The following is a 27,764-nucleotide window of genomic DNA, read 5'->3' on the forward strand; positions in this document are numbered from 1 at the left end:
ATTTTCTGTACTGGAAACATAAGAATGGCCTAAATAAAACCAACTTCGTTTTCAGAAAAGGCATCAAAATAAGTACACAAGAAGGTACAAGGTTTAGATGTGTAAGAAAGCCTCTGGATACATTTGAATTTTCCCTCCATCCCTGCCTGGCTTACCCCATTCCCCTGTTCCTCTCTTTTCTGCGTACTGGAGAATTAACTTCCAGTGATAAATTAATCTTGACAAAATTCCTTTACCAGAAGTCAACGTGAAAGTCTGAAGGATTTAGGAAGAGGCCCTTTTGCCCATATATAGAAATGATGAAAGACCAGGCCGCGATAAATTCCAAGAAGAGTAACATAATTATAGCAAATTTATGAATGGGTCTTCTTTTCACAGTTCTACTGTCAGGACTAATTACTTGTATTAATTAGGGCTGTCAACACATGAATATGCTTGTAAAATATGAGACTTGTAAATATCAAGACACTTGGAAAGATGCAAAGACTTTCATTTATTAGCAGCTCTGAATGATGTGAAAGCTCCTACATACAATGAGCCTTGGGAATTGACTGTAAATAGACCCCAGGTTAATGAATTTGCGGTTTGTTCTTCCTTGCTTAGGCATTACTCCTGGTGTATCCTGTGGATCAGATAGCCAATACATCACTGCTTTAAAGACCTGTCGGAAGAATAAGGAAAGAATTCCTCACGCTGCTGGAAAATTGGAAAAGAACAGCCAGGATGGTTAAGGTGAACAGGAGGGAGCAGAAGCAGAGTCTGACCACCACTTCTAACTCTATGTGACCCTGGGTAAGTGGATGAGTGATGTAGCCTCTCTGTGCCTTAGTTTCCTCACCTGAAGAATGGGGATAGTGACAGAACATGTACAGACCTATGGTGAGCCTTAAAAGAATCAATACACGCAAGGGGCTTAGAGCACCACCCGAGTGAAGTATGTCCTGGCTAGACCCATATTCATAATCGTGGCTACCTGGCATTGGGGTAGAAACCGAAGTGAACACTCCTAGGAGAAGATCCTTGGAGTAACACACACTGTTATGAAGAGCTTTGGAGTCAGGTCTGGATTCAGACCTTGACTCTGGTACATTTACTTTCTAAGCCTCAACTGTGCCGATCTCCCTGAGTTCTCATGAAAAGTAAATGGAAAAGAAAAATGCATGTGAGGTACTTGCTTACTTCTGGTACCTAAAAGGGGCTTGCTGTCTGGTAGTGGCTTATGTGTTCATTACCATCATTATCTATTTGGAGAAATCTCCGAAACTGAAATGGATGCTGAAAGAAATGACTTTGGTAAGTGATCTAAGAGGAGAGAAAAAACACGTGTAAAAAGAGAAAGGAAAACAAAATGGCAAGAAGAGACAGTCCCTTCGGGGCCAAGTGCCCTTCTGCTCTGGTGTCAGGCGGCCACCACCACAGCGCCGTGAACAGGGTGTAGATCCCTTGCCACAAACCCCCCCATAAATCCCTCAATTACCCTGCTCACGGGTGATGAGAGACGTCCGGGATTCCAACGGGGGCCTGAATGACTGCAAAGCCCAGACCTTGTTGAGGTGGGAAGCAAGGATGCAAAGGGCTTCCTCCCAGACTGAGGGGGTCTACAGATCCTATCTATGCTCTTTCTGCTTTGTTCCTTCTTCCTCTTTACACATAAAAGATAGTACTCAAGTTCTTGGTAGGCAGAGCGTGTTCTGGCTGGTTGGCTAAACTTGACCTGATGACCACCATAAAATTCCATACAACAATTTTAAATCAAGGTTGGTCCATCAAGTCATTTCAATTTTAATCCCGTTAAGTACCAATGTGGCAACAGTCCACAAAAGATAGACTTATTCTGTATTTTCTTTGACAAGGTCTTTCCAGAGATGCCCATCTCTGACAGTGTGAAGAGAGCCTGTCTCATGAACGCTGCAGGGGACATTTTGGGAATGACTAAGAGGGTGTCTGCTAAGGTCCCTCCTGATTCAAAGATCTTCTTTTCTGAATACAGATGGACGTCCATGCTATGAAGGATTTCGACCGAAAATCCATTTCTGTATAAAAAATATCCGATCAGACAACGAATAAAATATGGTAAGTGGACCCCTAATTTTGTCTTAAAAAATTTTGCAGTACCTTAAAAATCTGGCCAGGGGCGCCTGGGTGGTACAGTTGGTGAAGCGTCCGACTTCGGCTCAGGTCATGATCTCAAAGTTTGTGGGTTTGAGCCTCGTGTCTGGCTCTGTGCTGACAGCTCAGAGCCTGGAGCCTGCTTCCGATTCAATTCTCCCTCTCTCTCTGCCCTCCATCACTCATGCTCTGTCTCTGTCTCTTAAAAATGAATAAATGTTAAGAAAAAAACCCAATCTGGACAAAAGTTTATAGCACCAAAATCATATGTAAGGAGAAAATCTAGTTGCAAGATGTTCTGGGTCCTTTCATAAAGGTATTTGTTAAATACAGGGTAACAGAAAAATCCACTGCCATTCCTAGTGATGGAGTAAAAAGCAACCAGATCCACACTGATCACTGGAACCTGTTAAAAACTTATTTTTAAAGATATATCTCCCACCTCTCTTCTGGGTGCTAATTGCTTTTGAAGCAAATGTGGGTAGCAAAGGATCCTACGGACAGTCTTCTAAGGTAGAGGGGGATCTTTAGTAATGGTCACAATGTGCTTATTGACCTTCAAAGAACTCAGTTTCTTTTTTGATTGCATATGGTAGAATCAGCTTCAAAATGAACTTGCATGAAATGGTAGAAACAGCTTTAAGTCAGGAGTCAGGAGTGTGATGATGTGGATTGCTGGATCTAGCCAATAACAGCCGTTTCTTCCAGGGTGCACAGTGGTCAGGACCAGGCCATTCCTAACGCCCTTGCAGAGTGAAAATCCCAGGAATGAGCATGTTAACAAGAACTCTGTGCAGTTCTTCTAAGGCGAAACCACTGCCAGGGCCCTCCTAGACTAACAGTTCTGCGCCATTTCTGGAAGTGTCGGCTGAGCTCACTTCCAGGGCCCAGCCAAGCTGTCAGGTTGTAATAGTCTCTAATTGGTGATCTTGTGAACTGCCACTTCCCTAACCACTAAAAGGGTTGATGACGTCATTCCTCTAATAAGAAACATGATAAAAGGCAAAGTAATACAAAGAAAGGAGTACGAGCGATAATCATGAAAATTCACGCACTGTGTTAACATTCCTCATCAGTAAAAACTCGGGTCTAGAGAACAGAATAAACAAAAGCCAAACATGTTACTTTACAATTTATTAACTGCATGACTTCCAATAAGAATTGGTATGTGATATAAGATGGGCCTAATGGTTTTTTGGTTTTTTTGTCATGGAGACATGTCAAGAAAGCATCTTCTTGGGGTGCCTGGGTGGCTCAGTCAGTTGAACGTCCGGCTTTGGCTCAGGCCATAATCTCACTGTTTGTGGGTTCAAGCCCCGCATCGGGCTCTGTGCTGACAGCTCAGACAGAGCCTGGAGCCTGCTTCAGGTTCTGTGTCTCCCTCTCTCTCTGCCCCTCCCCCACTTGTACTCTGTCTCTGTGTCTCAAAAATAAATAAACTATATAAAAAAGTTAAAAAGTCACTGCTATGCTGACAGTGTCTTAAAAAAAAAAAACATCTTCTTCCCTTCTTGCCTCCATTCTTTCCTCCCTCCTTCCTTTCCTCCCTCCTTCCTTTCCTCCCTCCCTCCTTTCTTTCCTTCCTTCCTTCCTTCCTTCCTTCCTTCCTTCCTTCCTTCCTTCCTTCCTTCCCTCCCATCCCTAAATATTCCCACCAAGCAGTCCCCTTTTCATTTACTAGCAAGTCTCCCCTAGATAATAGCTATTTTTGCTGATGCCTTAACGGCTCCCTCCCTCCACACGCCCTTCCTCTTTCTCCACCTGACCTGGTTCACTTATGGCAGGAAATGTGGTCCTATCTTCACTGGAGGAAGGGGGCGGGGGCAGCTATCTTCCTCACGTGTGGCACAAGATGGGTTTTCCATATATTCTAAAAATGATATACAAAGAAATTAGAAACCTAGGTACTATTGAAACGGGTGGTATTGTCTGTACCTCCAACTTAAAAAAAAACCAGTGCCTACTGCCTTCTGCTAGAGGTCCCTCAGAGTGAAGCAGAGATGAATGGGAACCTCTCACCTTGATCTTCAAGGACCTCTCTGTCTAAAGACTAGGGGTGCTTACAAAGCAGTCCCAGTGCCTGGACCCACGCTGCCATCCCTGTGCGCTCCTTCACCCCGAGCCCACCAGCTGTGGATTCTGATCGGAAATTTTAAAAAGCTCCTTGAGTGATTCTAACAGACAGGTGGCTGAATACCAGCAAAATCTCTGAAACATCTCCTCTAGCTACTTCAACACTAGTCAACCGTGTGTTTGGTCTTTCTTGAATTACAGTCCTTGGATGTACCCACAGTCACCATTCACTTACTGAAACGTACTGGATGACAATGGTGATTCCATTTTCAGAAACCAAGTGAGGTCACTACAACCAATACATGCACTTCTCCTTGACGTCCGTGAGCCACCTCTTTCATAAAAGTCTGCTCTCCTTTACTCTTAATGCTGCCTTTCCTATCTTTCCACTGAATTGGAAGATGCTATCTCCAGTTGGCTGAGTGTTACTGTGTGGGGGAAACATTTTGGGATTTCATATCCCCTGGGCTCTCACACGTAGCCCCTGAAGGCCCTGAAAGCACTCAACCATGAAACGTGCCTCACAAATTCCCATACAGACCTTAAAGTTGACCAAGAAGACATTAATTAACTTCTACTTGGAAAACTTCATTGGAAACTTTTTGATGAATATTTTACAGAAATCGAATTCACTAAAGTTTCTAACTTAATTCCAACAGGAATGAGTAGGAGTACAAAAGTTCACTAAGCTAGTAAAGTAAGAGAAGTGTTTCATAGAAAACTAGTACTATTATTATTAATTAAAATATGATGGGGGCGCCTGGGTGGCTCAGTCAGTTGAGTGTCCCGACTTTGGCTCAGGTCATGATCTCGTGGTTCGCGGGTTCGAGCCCTATGTTGGGCTCTGTGCTAACAGCTTACTCAGAGCCTGGAGCCTGCTTCAGATTCTGTGTCTCCTTCTCTTTTTGAGCCTCCCCCATTCGCATTCTGTGTCCCTCTCTGTCTCCCAAAAGTAATGTAAACATTTTTTTTAAATAAATAAAATAAAACATGATGATGACAATCCTACCAATACACAGCACATAGACTCTGGAACTGAAACTGTATACACACTCACATCTTGGTTCTACCACTTACCAGTGGTGTGACTCTGGTCAGCCTTCCCTTTGCCTTGGTCTTCCCTCAAAAGGGTAAATAGTAAAACTCACTTCACTGTTGTTGGATTAAGTGAACACACACACACACACACACACACACACACACATGTGGATACACATGCACAGGTCACTTACAGCGGTGCCTGTTATGATGACTCCTTAAGTTCCATCTCTTCCCCAGCAACCCAATCCCCACAGTGATCTTAAAATCCACATCTGAGGGGCACCTGGGTGGCTCAGTTGGTTGAGCATTCGACTTCAGCTCAGGTCATGATTTTGCGGTTCCTGAGTTCCAGCCCCACATCGGGCTCACTGCTGGCAGCCAGTCAGTGCAGAGACCACTTTGCATCCTCTGTCCCCCTCTTTCTGCCCCTTTCCTACCTACATCCTCCCAAAAATAAATACTAAAAACAAATCCATATTTGATCTTGTCGCTCGCCTACTCAATGGCTTCCACGGTCCCCAGGGCCAGGTACAATACCTGTAAAGACAATGTGCAGGGCCTTTCACCACCTGATTTCCACCTATCTTGCCACGTGGGGCCCCACCTGAAAAATATATTAGAGCCCCAGCCAATTTAGTTTCCCCAACAGGCCACTGTCTTATCTCAGGGTCTTTGTCCATTTTCTCTGCTCGCCTCTCAGTTCACAGCCTTCAGGACTCATCTCTTTCAGAGGAAACCCAAACTCCCGGATGGGCCATGGTCTGGAACCCACTAGTTCAAATTCAGAGTCAATACCCAGATTGCCTGCAAACTTAGATACCATGCATTCATTCAGAGGAGAAAGGATTCTCGGTGCCTGAGTATCCTGTCTGCCAATCTCTAAGACAAAGCAGGTGACTGCAGACTATTATGACATCACAGCCACGCAGGAAGATGAATTCCAAGTTTAGAGTAAATGCCATCCTCTCTGTGTGCCTCTGCCTCCTGTTCGCTGTAGGCGCGATTTTTTAATTCATTCCCATTTTTAAGTTGTTATTTCTCTATTTGTGTAACTGCAAAGAGCAGAGGAAGGCATGCTTTTTCAGCAAATACAAGTCTGGGTGTTTTTAAGGACGGTGCTCATTTGATCTCATTATTCTGCCAGTTAATTGACAGGAAAGAATGTCCTAATTGCTCATTAACTCTGAAGATGTCCCCCTTGTATGGTGTCAAGGTCTTAGAGACACAGGGCACACTGCATCTGTAGAAACTGCTGCTTCAGGAAACGAAGCGTAAGTTGCATGCAGCTAAAAAAAAAAACCCAAAACAAACAGCAGATGTTTTTTATTTTGGCTTCAAACAATCTTATCTATAAAAAGTAGAATTTGGTGGTGAGTTATTTTCTCCTCGGGCTAATAAGATGAACCACATTGCTGATTAAATACTATTTTCTGGGGCCCCACGGTTTTTCACAGCCATTGCTTATGGAAACCATTCTTGGTTAGATGGTGACTGCCAAAACGGCAATGGATTTTTAAACGGTACTCCGAGGAAGGTACTCCTCAAAGGACTCCCACCCCTATGTCCCCATATGCGGGGCTGTGATGAGTAAAACCATAATGGAAAGAAGCCATCAACACAGGCAGGGCTCAGGCCCCTTCTGCAAAGTGTTTGGAGGAAGCCGGAGGAAAACCTCTAAACAGGTTTGTCCACATACCAGGAGGCCTGGTCTACATGCTTCTGTGATTATATAAAACATTAAAAGGGGCGCCTGGGTGGCTCAGTCCGTTAAGCGTCTGAAGTCATGATCTCATGGTTTGTGAGTTCGAGCCTGCATTGGACTCTGTGCTGACAGCTCAGAACCTGGAGCCTGCTTTGAATTCTGTGTCTCTCCCTGTCTGCCTTTCCCGTGCTCATGTTCTGTCTCTTTCTGTCTCTGAATAATAAATACATTTTTTAAAAAACATTAAAATGATAATTGACAAATAGTTAGGGCTACCAAGGGCTAGGAAATGTCGTAACTTGACAATGGTCATCGTGTCAAAATTATGCTCTAAATGGGCCTTTCTGGGCCTGAGTTATCTAAGTCAGGGGCTTATTTTCCTCCATGCCCCCAAATGTCCCACCAAAAAGCGTCCTCTACGCAACAGCAAATTACGTGGGGTTTAAAATGTATCTTTGTCCCAGCAGTGTCCGCCAAAAGAAGGGTCCTGCTAGCCCCCGGAGACACGGCTTATTTAAAGTTATAATGAAGACAGCAGGTGCTCTATACAGATGTCACTTCTTCTAGGAGACACTTATTAAACACTTTATCTCCCTTACTGTCACTGGGCTAGCTACATTTTATGTGCTTTTGATGTCACTGCAGCCAAAAGCAAACTGTTTCCTTTTCATCTCACTGAGCTGAAAATTAAAAACAACTGGGCTTTGGGTTGTTTAGGAGGATTTGCAAAGAATTCTAAATGTAGTGATTCAAGAGTCAACCCATACTGTTTTCGAGTAAGACAAAACCGTATTTTGCAACACAACAATGCTCTCCCACGGAAAGCGTGCCAGGCTTCTTTCCCTGGTGACCCGAACCTCTGCGTTCCCACCACCGCACAACCTTTCGTTCAGACGAAGTGGAACAGACAGCAAAGGACCACGTTCGCAAAAATGTACAAAGCTTTACGTTTCCTACGCTGTCAGGTAAATGGACCTGCCAGGTGTCACGGTTCTGAATTCTGTGCTAAAGGAACCTCAAACTAAGGCTGAATCCTGCATGTTCTGGAACCTTAAGAAAGCAATCACTGCAGGGGTGCCTGGCTGGCTCAGTCGGTTGAGCGTCTGGCTTCGGGTCAGGTCATGATCTCACGGTTCGTGGGTTGGACCCCCGCGTCGGGCTCTGTGCTGACAGCTCAGATTCTGTGTCTTCCTCTCTCTCTGATCCTCCCCTGCTCGTGCTCTCTCTCTCTCTCAAAAATAAATAAAACATTAAAAAAAAAAGTAAATAAGAAAGCACTCACTGCAGTAGCCGGGTAGAGCTAGTTATTAATAACAGGAGCAGTGGGCCTTCTTGCCTAAAGTACATGGATCACTTTAGCCTGAAAGGTTCAGAGTAGAGATGGAAAGGGAAAGGCGAGAAGCAAAAAGGAAAAGGGGAGACTGGATCTGGAGGGACCCTGGTTCGGACACCGGGCTCTGCTCAGTCTCCTCCGTCGCTCTGACTGCCCATCAGTAGCCTGCAGAGGGTGGAGGTGCATGAATGAGGGGTCTCTGCACTTCTCCACGGCCAACAACCAGCAGCCTTCCATGGGATGGGGCAGCGGAGAGCACCACAGAACAGCATGGCTAATAGGAAACATTTTTAGCAATGCCAGATTCCTTTTCATAGTTTTTTTTTTTCTTTAGAAAGGTTCTACATGATTTTGTAGGAATTTTCGAAAAGGGAGTTTAGTCAAAACAAGAAAATAAAAGTCACCCTAATCTTATTCTTGAGAAATGAGGATAAGTGGCAGTTCATTAAATGTTATCCCAATCTATTTTACAGTACATTCACTAGGTCTTTTTTAATGGCTGAGTATTATTCTATACTGTAATTTTTTTTTAACCTGTCCCATCTCATGGCATGATTAGGCCATTTGCAATTTTCCAAAGCAAATGATTACAATGTCATTTTAACCAGCTTAATATTTACAGTCATCTTCATAACACTGCACAATTTTGGTCCTGTGTTACAACAAAAATAGATTTAAATAACACAGATGTGACGCAGGAAGGTTTCTGGTCCCTAATTGAGATTCATGAAGATATATAAATACATAGTATGCATGACTCTCACATCTGGCTCTCCGTAACTAAATACAACAGAATTATAAATAGTTCTGGACCCTTGGAGAACCGCCATGTGACGAAACTAGACCACTGCGAAAGCCATTTGTGAGTCTATAATAAATGGAAACCAACGTATGACTTGATTTTTCTTACTAGAAGACAACACAAGATGGATGGAAGACTGCACAACTCTGACAAAGGGGGCTTTGAGAGGCAGAGCAGATGACAGCAGAAATTCTCTTAGGAATAATTCCCACTCCTAAGGAGCAAGAGAAATGCGTGACAGCCTGATGTAAAATTCTGATGTCTTAAGCCATATCTAATGTGAACACATTTATTCCTTTCTGTTCTCAGTCATTTCTCCTCTAAAAGGAAAGTTACTAGAGGCGCCTGGGTGGCTCAGTCGGTTAAGCGTCTGACTTCGGCTCAAGTCGTCATCTCACAGTTTGTGGGTTCAAGCCCCACATCAGTCTCTGTGCTGACAACTTAGAGCCTGGAGCCTGCTTCAGGTTCTGTGTGTCCCTCTCTCTCTGCCCCTCCCCCACTCACAGTCTGTGTGTGTCTCTCTCTTAAAAATAAACATTAAAAAGTTTTTTTTTAAAGGAGAGCTACTAAACAAAAATAGAGCCCTATTAAAATGAATGATGCAAATATCCTTAATTAAAATGTCACTGATGTTTCCATATAAAAACAGTATTTTCACGTTCACATGCTATAAATTTTGGTAGAAATGAATGACAGCCCAGAGGATTCTTTATGATTGTCTACAGTAAGTGCTTTGTTTTTATTTTGGAGTGTGCATCCTTTAAGGTACCTGAGATGCAGGTTTCTTGTGTAAAAGGAAGTTCTTTCCCTAGAGAAAACCATTTATTTTGTGATTTTTAAACGTATCTAGATCTGGGCTTAACCAAAAACCAAAAACCAACCAAACAAGAAGACTCGACCAATCATATGTGGAAAGGTGAAGACAGCGATAAGGGAAATGTCATTGCTATTCTGCAAGGAATACGGTCTTTCTTTTTTTTTTTTAACTTTTTTTAATGTTTTATTTATTTTTGATACAGAGAGAGACAGAGCATGAGGGGGAGGGTCAGAGAGAGAAGGAGACACAGAACCGAAAGCAGGCTCCAGGCTCTGAGCTAGCTGTCAGCACAGAGCCTGATGCGGGGCTCGAACCCACGAACATGAGATCTGACCTGAGCCGAAGCCAGTGCTTAACTGACAGAGCCACCCAGGTGCCCCGAATACGGTCTTTCTAAATGTAGCCACGCCCACGTCCCTTTTCTGCGCTCTGAACTGAGGAACATCACACAGCCAAACCACCTCCAAGAACAAACATAACTCCAAACTCAGTTAGGTCTTGACTACGCGAAGAAAACATCTCTCCTGTCACCAACAATTCAGTGGCAGCCTAGAAATGCTTTTTCTAAACAGGCTCTGTTGTAGGACGTAAACAGTGTGCCAACTAGCGTCCCTTCTTAGAATGTGACTGTGGGCAGACCATTTAACTCCTCTGTGCCGCTACTTCACAGTCTGAAATAACGAAGGTAATTACAAATGCTTCTCTTATGCGACAATCCTTATTGACTTGGAGAGAATTTCACCACAACATTTGCTGTGGTTTCCTTCTGGGTGCCTATGTTACGGGGGAGGGGTGCAAATGTTATGTGGTTCTTCTCTGGGTGGTGGGCTTATGGGTTCTCATGGAGTTCTAGAAATGTGGGTCTAATCTAGCACCTTCCAGGGAGGTCCTGACTCCCAGGCTCCTCACACCTGCCTACTTTACACCTGCATCCCCAGGGCAGGACCCTGTCAACAATAATCGAGGCCAAGTTAACAGTATATAGATGGTACATAGATGGGATAGTAAGACTCTTGGCTTCTCTGAGGCTGTTTCCTCACTGGGCAAAATCAGGTGTCAGATATGATGCCTCCTAAGGTCAGTGCCAGCAGATTGCAGTTACATATGAAAATTGTTCTGCTTTGTCCTATTCTTTGTAATTGACTTTAAAGATAATCTAAGATAATTAGGCAAAGGATCACAATAACACATCCATCCCCAAGATTTAAACTGAAGTCACATGCTTAATATGCTCAACAAGGTAGCGCTTTACAACCCCAAATTCATCACTGGTATCATAGTTAAACTCAAAGATGAAGAGGAACTATTAAGACACAGTCATGAGAAATGTTACAGATATTCACTTTGATGTGTAATTACAATGCTTAAAGAGGAATCAGAAAGGCTCAAATAAAAAGAAAATAAAATCCAATTCACTGAAAGTATCAACTAATGGGTTTACGAAACAAAGTCTGGGCCTTTGGCTAAAAAGAAAAAAAGATACTTGTATTAGAGTTTAGTATAAATATGTAGGATTAGAAACTTCCTCATACCCTCAATGGTTTAATGAGGGTTTAAGATCCACTGTAATTTTAAAGCACTATTTGATATCTCTTTTCCAATTTAATACATTTTGCAGAAACAATAAGAGTTTCTGAAATCAGGTCTACATTACTAGTTTTTTGCAATTGCTTGATTTTATGGGACACTGACTATACACATAGCTTCTGAGACAGCTTGAGTATAGAAATCACTGTATTGGGAAACTTGGTAGTCTATACAATTCTTATATAACGCAGGGAAGCATGGCTTTGCTGACGTGGAGAATTTCACAGATGGGTGACTCAAAAGTCACTACATCGCTTTCGTGGATCTAACACATTGGTGAGCTGAAGTCACGTCCGTCACTGAAATCTATTATTCAGCGAAGATGGTAAATAACAGGATTTCTTCATTTCTGTAGCCTGCAATGCTAAATGGTATCTGACGCACACAAGGGGCTCAAACACAGGTTTGCTGAGTAACAGTATGAATAATGAACTTGAGCAACACGATGAGGGTGCCAGGTAATGTTTTTGAGAACGTTACGATATGGTAGCCCAAAGTGGTCTCCAAGTGTGGGGGATGGTGGAGGGGACATGGGTGGGTGGAAATGATTCATTACAGTTCCATTTATGCTTTTATTGTTAGATCTCCTCATTAGCATCTGAATAATGCCTTTTAATAAATGGTGATCGTGGGGGGTAGTGGCAGAGGAAAAATTATAAATACACATGTAACTATTACTGTCAAGTGCCCAAATCTGTTTAAATTTCATGTATCTTTCTTTCTATTTTATTATTTCGGTAACCGCAGGCTATGGTTAATATTTTAAAATCTGGGACGTCAAGAGACTCCAGCTCCTTCCCAACAGGGACCCGAACAGAACTGGAGACCCCTCCTTTCACAATTTTTCTCCCCGCCTGGGGGATTCACGTGTTGTTTTGCAGATTTTAAAACTCATGTGCATCTGTTTCTTTACATGCACAATTTGACATCTAGACACAGTCTCGAACATCAAACTTCACTCGCCGAAGTATCTCCCAACACGACAGTGAGTAAGAACCATAATCCAAAGGAAGTGCTCTGCAATGAAACTGCTTTTAGACAATCTGGCAGATGGTAGTTTTTCATTACATAGAAACTCTTCCTAGGGGAAAACATGCCAATTTACTTTAAAAAAAAAAAGTTAAGTGGTCACACAGAATTAGCTGTACATCTCCGTCCTGGCCCATGATGCCTCTGCCAACCCGAGCAGGCCAGCCGTGAACATTTGCATATGTTAAACACTGCCAACCGAATTATGCCTGCACTGGGCCAAGGAAGGATCATATAATCATGCATCCGAATAAGCCGCCACCATCAAAGCCATGTATGTATCAATTTGGGTCTGCCGTGGACGGCTGTGTGAGTTTCTATTCCTGAACCGGTCTTTCATCCCTAAGCACTGACACCTACAGGTCAAACACCAATATTCCTGACAGTTCCCAGAACTGTCCACCTCTCTCCAGCCACACTCCTCCTACTCAGTCCATTACCACAGAATAATGGAAAAGGAAGACAGGACCCAATTCAGCTCTTTATTATAAAAAAACAATAATAATAAAATGAAGGTCTCATGAGATTCAGTCTCACCTCAAGGAAAGCTAGTTAATCAATACGCCAGGACTGAAATGCAGGCCATTGGTGTTCCCCTCATTTTCTCCTTGTGCCACACCAGGAGAGAGAAAAAGAATGAACATAATGTACTCCATTCTCCACAAATGTGTCCACACAATAAATAAGACAAACTCTGGTCTTATATATCCTGGTGTAACTTCAGCAAAAAGAAAAATTGTACATTTTCTTTTAACCTAAAACGTGTCTCAATTGGTCCCTATGAACACATGATGCTTACAAACAAGATTCAAAGATATTGTCAAATAATCTGTTAACAACAAAAGCACTAGATATTGATTTGGAACCTCAACATTTTCCCTTCAAAATGGCTCCCCCGGAAATTTCACATCGGGGAACTCGGAGACAAAGCAACAACCAGTTATAGTCTGAAGCCAAGACCTTTCTAGTATATTCCACCATGGTTTCACATATGGCCAACCAGCAACCCCAACTGTACCCTGTCGGGGGGGGGGGGGGGGTGACAGATCTGCTTGATTTTCACGAGAGAGCCAAAGTGTGATCGCGGCCATTTGCCTTTCAGAAAGAGTCTAAGAAAAGAAGCACAAGTTACTCCACATGTCAGCAAGGATTTCCAGCTTTAAACAAGACACATGCTCCAGGCTGGCAGATAGAAGTTGAAAAGGACACAGCTTTGTACCCAGCCGCCAGCTGAACTTGGTGGCAGGCTATTTAAAAAATTTTTTTAAAAAAGGCACAAATTATACATAGAAGGATGTGGGGGAGGGGAGAGAGGAAAATGCAATGAGCTAATGTTCCCACTTGGCATCTGCCTTTTGACTCAAAGAAAGAGATGGCTCTTTTCCAAAATTTTTCTCTTATTGTGCTGTCAGCTGCCCCTTGGACTTGCTTATAAAAGCGGAGACTGCTAACAGAACAAGACAAGACTTCTGTTGACAGTAGTAAATGCACAACTCCTTGGAATAACAGGGATTCTGTAATTTCTCCTACAAAGGCTACTTTGGGATTATTACTCCCGGCCTGGGCTTCAGGACGTGTATGGCCAGGTCCCGCTGAGGGCTATGCCAACAGCAAATTGGGAGGTTAAAAAGGTGCTCCCTTGATTCTTTAATTTCCTCCTCCAGGATAATTTAACTAAAGAACAGTCTGAAACTAATTGGTGCTGGATGTTTCTTGCTGGACTGGCGTTCAACCAAATGAATTTCTATTAGTTGGCCCTTTCAAATCTCAGTATTGCTCTATGACGCTAACTTCTTACTCTGAAAACTGGAAATCAAAGAGAAAAAATTAAGCATCCAGCCTTTTGAAAAAGGACTACAGATTCTGCCTACTTTGTGAGGGAAAGATCTTCTTCAAATAAACACAAAAAGGTAGTAAATAAATGTACTAAGAATGATAGCTTGAAAGCCCAGTGAAGAACAAGAAATGCTTCCAGGTTCCCTCCGGGGTGTAGAAAGCTAGGGAAAGCGTCACTCCTGTCCTTATAATAAACACAGATGCTGGACAATCTGCCAGTTAATAACTTTCTCCAAACCATTAAGGAGTTGTGACAAGACGGCAGCTAACCTGAAGTCTAAAAGGTGCCTGACCACGTGCATACCTAGGACAGACTCTGCTGGACGCTCTGAAAAAAACCACGATTGAATTGCTAAAGGCTGAGCGTGAGCAAGAGAACACCGACTATCCTCCTAGAACATGTAACACAAAGCGTACTGGGGGCTACAATATAAAAGAGTTCACACCCACTTCTAGGCTCTTCTCAGAACCTCTTGTGGACCTCCCAAAAGGGATGGGTGAGTCACTTCCGGTCCAGTCCTGGGAGAAAGAACAGCAGCCAGGGGAGGAAAGGTTTGTAAAAAAAAAAAAAAAAGAGAGAGAGAGACTTTCTAGATCCTTCTTCTCTATCCCTATGGAACCAAAGCCGTCATTGCCTGGGAGAAAGGCAAAAACCACTGTTTCCCTAAGCGGAATGGTGAAAACCTGCTGCAGCTCAGGAAAGGTGGAGGGGAGATAAAAAGGGGCCTCTAGACCTGGGGGCAGGCCAGGGACACGGAGAAGGCCACACCTCTAATCACAGGGGCACAGTCACTGTCTGCGATCAAGGCCTAATCAGGGCGTACCCCGCTTGCCCGCCACCCCAGACCATGAAACCACAGGAAGCAGCGGCCGCAGTGTGCGCCCGGAGAAGGGGCAGGAGCTCCCGCGTGCCGGGGGGCGGAGCAGGGGGCCTGCCCAAGCACCACACGCGCAGGGCAGCGGAGAGGCTGAAAGTGAAGGTCAAGCAGATGGCGAGAAAAGGCCGTCAGCAAGTCAGCAAGTCGGCCCCCACCTTGAAGAACAAGGTAACCCTGGAGGAATCTGAAGTATTTGGTGTATAGATGGTAACCAGGGCAACCCTAGGCATTCAGGGTAATACTGAATTATATAACATATATATTAACATACATGTCTTAATATAATATACTGATATAGTAACTCACATAATCCAGAATGTAGGATGCAATGGAACAGGCAGATAATCAGAACGGATTGGAAGAGCCGGGGGTGCTGGACTAAGTCAATCTAATCAACATTTATAGACTATTCCACCCAGCCAGAGCAGAATACCCATCCGTTTCAGGGGCACATGGCGTTTTCACCAGAATGGACTATAAAATGTCACAATCAGGTGAGGCTCATCCTGGGAATGGAAACCTTCATCAACTTTGAAAATCGAAATAATTTAAGAAGAAAACAACATAAAATAATCTCAACAAATGGAATTTTTTTTTAAATTACTACTTAGAATAGGCTAGCTTCCCCTCCAAAAGAAAATACTTAGGTATAAATCTAATACTTAGAGGATCTATATATTCAAAAAATCTACTGGTATGAAAATATGATTACAACAACACTTAAGGAAAACAAGTAAGGTACAAAATAGTATTACTATATAGTCAGAATTTTATAAAATCAACTCAGACCAAATACTTTTTGCATAGGGAAAAAAAGGCTAAAAAATATTAAGGCCTTTAAAACAATGTCTCTTTGGGGGCGCCTGGGTGGCTCAGTTTGTTGGGCGTTCGACTTTGGCTCAGGTCATGATCTCATGGCTCATGAGCTCTGGCCCTACGTCAGGCTCTGTGCTGACAGCTCAGGGCCTGGAGCCTGCTTCAGCTTCTGAGTCTCTCCCTCTCTCTCTCTCTCTCTCTGCCCCTCCCCTACTCACACTCTGTCGCAAAAATAAGCAAACATTAAAAAAAAAAATGTTAAACGGTGTTTCTTTGGTTTCTTTTTAAAGTTTTTTTTTTTTATTTTTATTTTGAGAAATAGAGAAAGAGAGAGAGAGAGAGAGAGAGAGCATGTACATGAGCAGGGGAAGGACAGAGAGAAAAATCCCAAGCAGGCTCTGCACTGTCAGTGTGGAGCCCTGACGCAGGCTTTGATCTCACAAACCTGGAGATCGTGACCTGAGGGAAGGAAACGAAGAGTTGGATACTCAACTGACAGAGCCACCCAGATGTCCCATGCTGTCTCATTCTTAATAAGATGATCACAAAGTGTTTAAAAGAAAATAAGCCTGAAATTTATAATATAAACAATTTGGAAAGCTAATCCCTTTGCTGCCACCTGAGCCTGTAAAATGCACTTTCCGAAGTCTCCTTAGTTCAGTCTCCTTACAACTCATTCCATAGGCTCTTAAAACCTTTCACTGAAAATAAAGTTCTGTGGTCAAAGGAGTTTAGAAAACAGTCATTTCATACACTGGTTTCCCAACTGCAGAATTAATTAGAATCATGCCAGTCTGGATCTTTAAAGGGATATAGTCTGCTATATTTGTATAGCTTTGCAGTGTTTCCAAATCTATTTGGACGCAGCACTTGCAGAAGGGGAGCAAGACAGACGGACAGGGTGATTTCGGCTGAGCTTCCGAAGTGGGCTGCAGACATCATATTATTTTGCTTCTAAATACTTCAGTGTGTATCTCCCAAGAACAAGGGGCATTCTGCTGTGTATCCACGACACCATCCTCACCTCCAGAAACGCCAGAGTACTTTCCCAACAATATCTAATATCTAGTCCAAATACAGAATTCCCATTTTCCCCGAAACTGTTTTTAGAGTCAGTTTTTCAAGGTTCTCCTGTGATATCTGAGTGTTATGTCCTCTTAATAGAAAACAACATCCTGGGGTTTTTTTCTTGACACAGATTTTTTTTTTTCCAGGAGACCAGTCTCGTTGAATTGCAGAAAGTGCATGTTGTGTCTAGTTATTTCTCCAGGGGGTTACTGAGCCTGCTCCTCTATTCGTGTTTCCTGGGCACTGACACTTAGGTGGAGAGGCTCGGAGTCAGGCGGAACCGTCTGAGCAAGAATACGACGCCATGGGCCTCATCCGCCATCCTGAGACCTAACACACGCCATCTCACTCGTAACACGGCTGAGCTTGACCACTGCGTTGAGGTGGTGACGCCAAATCTCTGTTGCAAAGGTACATTTTCCCCTTTGGTATCAGCATTTCCGCTATGAGGTGATCACCTCCTCACTGTCCCGTCTCTCAACAGCCTTTTAGGGGACGGTGTTTGTAGTCGTGAACAGTCTCCACAGGACCACCATTATTTCACTGGGTTTCTTACTCATTTTTATTTGCCTCTTTAAAATTTCTTCACAGGGAAATTTACTTTGTGATGTACAGGTATGTGAGTTCTGATACATACAGAGCTGTGTATCCACCACAGTAATCACAACACAGAATGGTCAGATCGCTTCCCAAAAAACGCCCTCGCGCTCTCTCTCTGGGGGGCCTAAGTGAAGTCTGGCATAAAGCCCGTGCTTAGTAGCTTTGCTCCAACTGTCCTTGTCCCGTAATGTCTCCTGTCTTGCCTGGTAGTGATTAAACCTGTGTGTGCATAGGAACAAAACCATGAACATCGTTTTAAGAGCGCTCTGGGGCCCAGCCCCCAGAAGTTAGGATCCCAAGGCTCAGGGCTGCCGGTAGCCATTGTGGTACTAGCAATCCACCGAGTATATGCGACACAATGATACCAGAACGGCCCTGACTCTCTCCCTTTCCTTCTATCTGTCCTCTTTGCAACATGACTTTGCAGCTCTTGCCAGGAAGAGGTGGCTTCTATTTCTGCATCCCAGGAATCTGGGCGGCGTATTTCTGTCAGTAACAAATACGACGGGATTGACAACGTACCAGCCCAAGCCTCGTTTTCAGTCTCTCGGAACCCTCGGGCTGAGGCCTGATAGATGAGGCTGGGCCAGTGGGCGGGACGGGCAGGGGTGGGCGGCCTCCACCACTGCCTCACTCGATGGTCAGTCAGGCAAGTGAACGGGGTCACCCCGGGGCGGTCAGCTCCAGGGGACCCACCGCAGACACCGCAGCACAGAGGCCGGGCCAAGATCGCTTCAGCTTGGCCAGCTGGCCATATGCTCTAGAGCAAGACAAAATGTTTACTGTTTTTAGCTGTGTGTGTGGGTGTGTGTGGGTGTGTGTGTGTGTGTGCGAGAGAGAGAGAGAGAGAGAGAGAGAGAGAGAGAGAGAGAGAGGGAGGGAGGGAGAGAGAGAGTCTGGGTGATCTGTTACACAGTAGTAGGTGGCTTGTACACCATAATTCTGATATGCTTTACCCAAGAAATACCGACTTAATCTCTTCCTCTCCATTTCTCTTGCCACCTTTCTCATTTAGGCTTTTGTTTCTCGTTCAGACCACTGCTGTCATTCGACCTCCATGCACACTGCTGCTGACTGTATTCTTTAAAGTTTTAATTTACGCATTCTTATCATCTAGCATCATGCTTATGCCCCCCACAGGAGCTCAGTCCTTCTCTGGGCAATGAACCTATAAAAAGAACAATTTTAACAATACACACATAGTCTGGCACCTCATTAGCTTAGGTTGCTGGGAATACAGATTCACACTGCATTCTTTGTAATGACAATCTGCACATATTTTTTTTATCTACATATCCTTTTTATAAACTATTTAAAGTTTAATTTGTGACACGCAGTCCTTTTTCAGACCATCTCACCATGTGAGGCAGGCTTTAAAGTAAAAGAAGGGTGCAAAATTCCTACCTCGGTCCCAGAGACTGGCTTGTAACGCTCTCTCTAGCTGTTCCTCCTCACTCAGTCCTGCTGTGTAGGCATCATAGTTCCGGGGTACTTCTTCAGAATAACCTGGCCCGCCATAGGGGTAAGAATCTTGATATCTGGCGTAGCCTACAGGCACAATGAAAAGGTTATAGAACACTGGCATGCACTGTTCCTTCCATTCTCCCTATTTTGTAAGTGAAGACAATAAAATACTTGATGTCATCATCTTGAGTATAGTAAGAATCGCCAAAAGTAAGAAAAGACAACAAATGGAAAATGCCTCCATGAGGGTTGGCAATGATGGGTCTTATCACTGTTGTACCCACAGTGCCCAACATGGAACTGGACACGCTGAGTCCTCACGTGTTGAAGAGGGAGGAGATACTAATGGAGAAGGTCTGAGTGGTCCTGAAGAGGGGACTGGTGTGGGCTATTTTCACCTGGAGTGGATTCTTACAGTTCAGAGCTACACAATACTTGGGACACTTTTCTTCTCTGTGAAGTGCTCACGAGAGTCAAGGGAATGACTCAGTTGATAAAGCCTTTCTGTCTGTGGCTCCATGCAATGGGAGGCAGACTACCATTTAATGCAGATACCCCAGGATTTCTGTGCTGGGTATGCTACTTTGGACAGTAAGAACTACCCTGAGAGATACAAAGCAGTGTCTCTGTAATTATAATTGTATGTCAAAGAACTTGGTTTCTATTAATAGCCCTTTCAAGAAATTGGATACCGCAAGAGAAGAAACGACCTACTCATTAAATAATGCTTTAAGTATCAGACTTACATACCCCATTAATAAAGGTCAATTACAGAGCAAAGTTCACATCTGCAAGGTGTTTCCATCAATCTTCTTAGGTTAGTTCGAGTCTACTCCTCACATTTCCTTTAATTGCCCACTTTTATGTAATTTGTTTGGAAGAGAATTTTTTCTCCCCAAAGACTACCAAGCTAATTCTGGTATAATGAGAGAGAAATTAGTAGTAGTCTGTTTAGCTTTATCCCTTCTTTCCTTCCATTATCAGACCCTTTGGAGGTGAATTTTTAAAAGGTTAACTAATGTGCTTTTTGTTCTTGATGAAAATTCCTACCCTGTACTATGAGTCCTGTGTCATATGTTATATGTCTCCATATCATCCAATGTAGCATATGCCTGAGTTTAACTTCTTATTGCTTTAGTAAGACTACAGGAAAACACACACACACACACACACACACACACACACACACACACACACACACAAAATCAACCCCAAATAAAGGAACATTGTGGGTTAGAATCTGGTTAATTAAGATTTCATATTCAGAATATTTGATAATTGGTCCTGAGGCTATTTTAAAATTTACTTTTGTGTTGGTTATAAATAAAATGCAAGATTAAAAGGGAAACAATTTATCTCCCATAAGAATTTTCAGGTACTCCAAAGGTCCTCATTTTCATAGAAACAATGAAATGATAATAAAACACACTAATCTTGTTTCGGCTGATAATCTAAAGTAATGACACATGTTTATACAAATATTTGTCATGTAAAGTATATGTGTCTATTGATTATACTTTTATAGCAGCTTTATTGGGCTATAATTGACATATAATTCACCAATTGAAAGATACACTTCGATGGCTTTTAGTATATTCATGGAGTTGTGGCATCGCCACTACCAATATTAGAACATTTCTATCACCTCAAAAGAGAAGACTGCACCTGTTAGCTATCATCCTCTGCCCTTCCCAGCCCTAAGTAACCACTAATCTACTTTCTGTCTCTATAGCTATGACTATTCTGGACAATTATATAAATGGAATCATGTACCATGATCTGTGTCTGGCTCATTTCACTTAGTATAATGTTTTCAAGGTCCATCCACATTGTAGCATGGATCAGAATTTCTTCCCTTTTTGTGGCCAAATAATATTCCATACACAATTATATCACATTCATCAACTGATAGACATTTGAGTTATTTCCACCTTTGACTATTGTGAATAACATTCATGGACAACTTTTTATACGAATATATGTTGTCATTTCTCTTGGGTATCTATTCATCGGGGTGAGATTCCTGGGTCATATGGAACTTCTATGTTTAACCATTTGGAAGTGACAGAATGTTCTCCACAGAAACTGTACCATTCTACATTTATACAAAGCAATGTTTAAGGGTTCGGATTTTTCTAATCTTCAACAATGCCTGTTATGATCTATTTTTGTAATTACAGCCATCCCACTAGGTGTAAGTGGTATCTCGTATGGTTCTGATGATTAATTTTACTGAGCATCTTTTCATGTGTTTCTTGATCATCTGTATATCTTCTTTGGAAAGCAACGTACTCAGAGCCCTTGTCCACACTTACCAATTATTACAATACTCTGCTATCTTGGTACTATTTTACTAAATGTCCTGGAAAGTCACTCACAAAGTGAATGATTTAAGTAAACATTCAATAAAAATTTTCAGGATTTTGGGACTTAATTCTGACAAGCCTTGCTCCTAAAGCAGTAAAAAATCAGTGGAAATTTACTAAATACCTCCAATGGCCCAACTTCCACATTTTCTCTCATGTTTCCCATGTCAGAATATTAAATTGTCAGAATATGATATTTAAAGCAGAAGAAGGATACAAATAAAGTTCCCAAAGCCTCACAATAGTGGAGGACTGAAGCGAGATCTGGATTCAAATTTAAATGTAGACACCCTTCCTCAAACTGGTCTCTCCTCGACTTTTCTATGAAAAAAAATTTAGCTCCCACTGCTATGCTGGGGAACACCCACTACCAAGTTCCATAACTTGAGAGTAGAGAAATATGCAGCACTGCTACAAATATTGCTTTCTGGAATTCTCGCCAAAACAACAGCAACAAAACCTTTCATATAAGGGCATATGGTTAAAATATAATCAATATGTCTACTTCACGAAGAATCAAAGACAGGGGCAACTTCCAAAACATCACGGAATACTTATGGATGAGTCGTTAAATACCGTGCTAGGCTTTAGCAATCCCTGAGCAGAGAGACTGCCCAATTCCCTAAGAGTGCCAACTATTTTACTACAACAGAAAGAAGCATTTTGGGCACTTTCCCATATGGCTCATTACCACTTTCAAAGCCCTATGGAATGACATTCTGTAATAGAACTTCTTTTTTTTTTTTTTTAATTTTTTGTAATAGAACTTCTAAGCAGCATTTCTACCTATCTACCCTCGAAAATGTTCAGCTCAGGGTGCCTGGGTGGCTCAGTCAGTTGAGCGGCCGACTTTGGCTCAGGTCATGATCTCATAGTTTGTGGGTTCAAGCCCAGCACCAGGCTCTGTGCCTGGAGCCTGCTTCAGATTTTGTGTCTCCCTCTCTCTCTGCCCCTCCCATGTTCATGCTCTGTCTCTCTGTCTGTTACTAATAAATAAATATTAAAAAAAAATTTTAAATAAAAGAAAAACGAGAAGGTTCAGCTAATTCAAAACCCAAAATAACTCCAAAACTCTGACTATCCATCTACGCAGATATCAGAATTACTGCCTACATCTATAGAGTTTTGATTACCAGGTAAATTTGCTACAATTTGAGGCAACATTTTCTTGACATAGAAAAAACATTTTTCTTCATGTTATTTCTCCCTTAAGAAACAACCCAGCAGTGCCTTAATGAAATAAAGTCTACAACTCTAAGCATCTGAATATTATAAAATCTAATTTGGTACTTGTCAGACAAAACATAGGGAGAAAAAGGGAAAGCTTCAGTAAGTTAAGTCAAAAAGACTAGTGTGGTTAAAGGTTCTCTATCATCAGTCATAAATCATCATGAAGACCAAAACTCCCATCAATATCTATTATAATGAGAACAGGTCCCCTAAGACAAAAAATTTTCTTCAGCTGTTCCACTGGCCCAATCAGATATTTTTAAATCTTCATAATAAACATGGCTGAAAAGACCCAACCGTCAAACACTTAAGATAAATAAGTTTAAATTATATCCTGCAATGAATACCAGTTTAATATTCTTTTGTCGCTATATACTTTGGCTCTGCAGTAAAAGAAATTCTGGTTATCATTATTCTATTAACTACTCCATCTGTTCCTTATCCACATACCAGGATTTCATGGCAAAAGAGATCAAGAAACACCACTATGATTAGAAAAATTGGTAACAGCTTTTTAAACATTCATGAGCTTCTTTGACCTATAAAAGACTCTTGCAGCTAAGGACGCCATATTAAAAATAAATCATTACTTGTAAGAGATACGTATGCCCTCATGCAAGTTCCCTAGATGACCATTAGCATGGCCACCCGGCCTTATGTAGCTCTGCTTTTGAAGAAATCCAGTCACTTCAGAGGAAGGAATATACATATGGTAATCGAACAGGGGATAAGAGAGAAAGGTAAAAGAGGCTTTTATTTTCGCCTTTAATTCTCTGGTCTGTGTGTCTGCTGTGTGTATGCCTCTTCTGTATGAAGGAGGAAAGGAGCAGGGTTCCCTTTTTACTATTTTTTCTTAATAAGTGCCAAAAAAAAAGAAAAAGAGGAAAGAGAAGACAGTCAGGGGAACTAGGATAAATCAGCAGACGGTGCAGGCCATCTCCCTTCCCTGTATGATAGACACAGCAGAGGCTAGGAATCGGTGAGTGGCGTTTCTGGTCCTGGTTTTATCACCATCTGTAGGACTTCAGCCAAATTACTTAACATTCCTCGGCTTCAATTTCCCAGCTGTCACACGAGACCTTAGGACGAGGTGATCTACGATAGTTTTAAGGCATGTCTGCACACGTCTTACTCCCTTTGTCCAGAGGAACATTCCTGTTACTTTTGGGGATTTAATAAATCAACCAAGAGAAAATCCTTTTTTCCTCTACCAATGCCCAGGTGTTAGAGGCCAGGTTCTACTCTTTTCTACTCTGCCAGGTAGAAGGAACAAAGTCAACAGGTGAGAAGTCACAATGGGAGAGGGGACCGAAATGCGTCTTCCTGTCCAACCCACCTATTGGCCCCTAGTTATGTGGGCCAATAAAGCTCTTCTAATTAAATCAGTGTACATGGGTCTCCATATTCTGGATAACCTCAAACAGGCTTTTTAGTAAAAGCCTGATAATCCCTTTCTTCCCATTGCTTTGCTTAACTTCTACTTACTCATTCAAAGACCCTATCTTTCACTTCCTCCGAATAACCTTCACCAACTGCAACCGTTCTCGTCCCTCTCGGCCTGAACACTGAATGCATCATGCTAATTCTGCTGAAATGGATTTCTACCTCTGCTAGAAAGGAGTCATTGGTACTAAACTAGCCCTTCCACCAAAACCCTGGAGAAAATAATCTGAAACAAATGTTAGCGGATGCTGTATAACAGCCAATCCAAGATTTTGAACCTTGAGAGAAAGGAAATGAGCCTGGAGGTGCTTTCCAGACTGTGGTACAGGGAAAGGAGACACAAGCAGGTACAGCAGTGACCAGAGAAACCTTCAGCAGTCTGCACATATGTTTGCATCTGCTACAATACACACTGATTTTTCTCCTGGTTGTGGGTCATGATTTTTGTTTGGTAAGTTTTGATTGGATACTAGACATTGTGTATTTTGTGGTGTTGAATTTATCTTATTTAAGAGAAAACAACTTTGTTCAGACACAGTTAAGTTTTTTGAGGATCAGTTTGATCCCTCTGGCACTTGCTTTTAAGTTCTTTAATGGTTGAAAGTAACTTTTATTCTATGGTTAATTCTGTGCTACTACTTAGGTGTCACTTTTCTGGGGTCCCTCCTGAATGTCCTTTGTTCAGCAAGGGCTTTCTGTTCTGGTTGGTTGGGAAGCAAAGGTCTCCCAGCCCTGCCTGAGCTCTGAGAACTGTTCAACTTGCAGCTTTTCATTCTTCTCCTGGTCTCATGGAATTTCACCCACACATGCATAGCTTAATAATCTAGTAAAATCTCCAGAGGACCCATGCAGATTTCTGAAGGTTTCTCTGTACCTACATAACCTGCCATAGAAATATCAAGTTAACTCATGAGAGGTGCATGCATGAGACTGGCCCAAATAGCACAGACGATCTGAAAACTGAACTGACATTGGAACCTAATCATCCACAGAAGGAGAGACAGAATTTGTGGTCTAAACATAAACAGGGTGACTGCCTGCACAAACAAAAATGTCACTATTTTATAGAGGATTTTCACAGGATCTGGAATCTCACAATAGTCAGAAAAGTCAGTCTCGAAATTACTGTGATCCCAAACTAAAACAGAACAGAAGACAGTGACCAATTCTCAGGAGAAAAAGATAATCAACAGATACCAGCCCCATGAGCGGACTCAGAGGTTGGAATTATAAGACAGACTTTAAAGACAATCCAATGACCAATTACCAATGACCATGCTCCGTGAGATAAAGGCGAACACTCTTGAAATGAATGGAGAGAGAGTTTTCAGCAGAGACAGAAATTATAAAAGAGAACCAAATAGAAAGTTTAGAACTCAATAACATGGTATTGTAAAAAACCATACGGTAGGTTCAATAGCAGAATGGAGAGGACAGGGGAAAGAGACCATGAGCTTGAAGATAAATCAGCAAAAGTTATCCAAAGTACAGAACACAAAGGGAAGAAGATTGAAAAAGAAAAAAAGCCTGAAGGGCTTGAGTAACACTATCAAAATGTTCAGATTTCATGTCATTAACGTCTCAGAAGAAGAGGAGAAAGCGACTGGAGAAAAAACATTTGTACAACTAATATCTGAAACCCTCCCAAATTCAGTGAAAGACAAAATACATGAGGCAAAAACTGACCAAATTAAAAGGAGATCCAGATAGTTCCACAATCATAGTTGGAGATTTTAACCCCCTTCTCTCAGCATTGACAGAAAACTTAGGTTAGAAGGATCAGTAAGACATGGAAGACACACACACACACACACACACACACACACACACACCACATATAAACACACACAGACACCCTAATACATATAATTCTCTGTACCTACATTACTCAAGCCAGGGGTCACAAGTCTAAAACTGTGGTCCAAATCCAGCCCATGGTCTATTTGTGTAAATCAGGTTTCACTGTGACACAGCCATGCTCAATGGTCTCTGGTTGCTTTCATGTTACAAGGACAAGCTGTCACGGAGACCACGTGGCCATCAAAGCCTTCCGAGTCTACAACAGTAGCTATCTGGCTCCTCACAGAAAAGGTTGCCGACCCCGGCTGTAAGCTACAATGGGTCTCCAGTGGAATGACTCTAAAAGACACCTAGACTTCCCCGCCTATGGCTCCTTTAACATCTGTCTGCAAGAACTGGTCCCAAGCACCACAGGGCAGCCTCTGAACATGACACGTGCGGGTCTTGGTCTAAAACAGGTCATGTGCTTTAACAGGAAGGGCTTGCTACATATTTGTAAACCATTTAGGAAAAACAGATTCTCTTCTTTGAGTCACATGGTATTAACTATTCGAGGAACGCCTACCTTAGCCTCTTAGGCATGAGTCCTCTTGAATATGCAGGTGGGGTGGACTGTGGAGAAGAATCAATCTGAAACTAACTTCTAACACTCCATGGGCAGTGTGGACTTGGAGACTGCGAATCTAGTACTAGATCCGGATCTGGTATGAACGTTACCACATCTGAGAGAACTCAAACCAATCGTACAATCTTCTGAGGCCACAGTAACCTCCTCCCCCAGCTTTCCCTACCAGCTCCCCCAAATATGCTCCCTAGGCTGTGGCTCCATCTAGGCGTGTTGGTGGCACATGTACACACCTGTGGACTACTCAACAACAGCACAAGCTAGGATTACCTTAACGTAGCTCCATGGTGGCGAACGCGGTCATTTCTTAAAATAAAATGTATTAAATGCAATAAGGTGCTTACCTGCACTATTAAAGTAGTACTGCTGTCCTGAGTGATGAACACGGGAGGGAAAATTGCCTAAATGTGAAAGAAAGAGACATTTTAATTGTAGCCATAAGGATCCCTCCACCTGCAGCCCAAGCTTTACAGAGGTCTGATCGACAAATAAAAAACTGCAAGTATTTGGGTTGGACAACATTAATTTTAAAAGATATTAAGCAGGCTGTGTTTTAGCTTATGGGCAAGTAATAAATTATATCATGTATCTTGAATGTATCATAGATAAGCTGCTATATTACAATTGCCACTTCAGATAACTGTGAAATTAGGTGATTAACTAGTTGGTACCTAACCTTCTAATTTCTGTATAAGTCTAATTACATGAAACAGAAGTGGGGGTTTTGATTTTTTACTTTGCTTTTCTGTTCGGAGTATCATTGTAACTACTGTATTGTAAATGACGGAAAATAATTGCATATGTTAAAAAAATAAATTGTATAAAAAAATTAAAAAAAATAAAATAAAAGATATATAACATGATGATTTAATACACATATACGTATGAAATGACTGCTACACTCAAGTTAATTAACACCTATCACCTCACAGAGTTACCATTTTGTGTGTGAACATAAGATCTCTCAGTAAATTTCAAGTATAGGATATGGGGTTATTAACTATGTCACCACACAGTATGAGCCCCATAATTTATTCATCTTCTAACTAGAAGGTTGTGCCCTTTGACCAACACCTCCCCATTTCTCTCATGTCCCGAGCCCTTGGCAATCACTGTTCTCCTCTGATTCTAGAAGTTCCACTTTT

General features: G+C 42.3%; 1 protein-coding gene across 6 annotated transcripts in view; it reads right to left on the reverse strand.

The window, feature by feature from the left end:
• The window catches only part of RHBDD1 (rhomboid domain containing 1), a 145,568-nt gene that overhangs the window by 36,803 nt on the left and 81,001 nt on the right, over positions 1–27,764 (reverse strand). For 5 of the 6 annotated variants that reach the window (XM_029933687.1, XM_029933686.1, XM_029933688.1 and 2 more), the window contains exons 5-6: positions 26,964–27,020; positions 19,096–19,239 (exon numbers count right to left, since the gene is read on the reverse strand). In XM_029933687.1, coding sequence (XP_029789547.1) covers positions 19,096–19,239; positions 26,964–27,020 — 201 coding nt within the window. Of the gene's footprint in view, positions 1–17,639; positions 17,911–19,095; positions 19,240–26,963; positions 27,021–27,764 lie in introns of those variants that run through there. The other variant, XM_029933690.1, reaches the window with a different exon arrangement.

The sequence above is a fragment of the Suricata suricatta genome, chromosome 3, assembly GCF_006229205.1.
Source record: "Suricata suricatta isolate VVHF042 chromosome 3, meerkat_22Aug2017_6uvM2_HiC, whole genome shotgun sequence".
NCBI classification, from domain to species: domain Eukaryota; kingdom Metazoa; phylum Chordata; class Mammalia; order Carnivora; family Herpestidae; genus Suricata; species Suricata suricatta.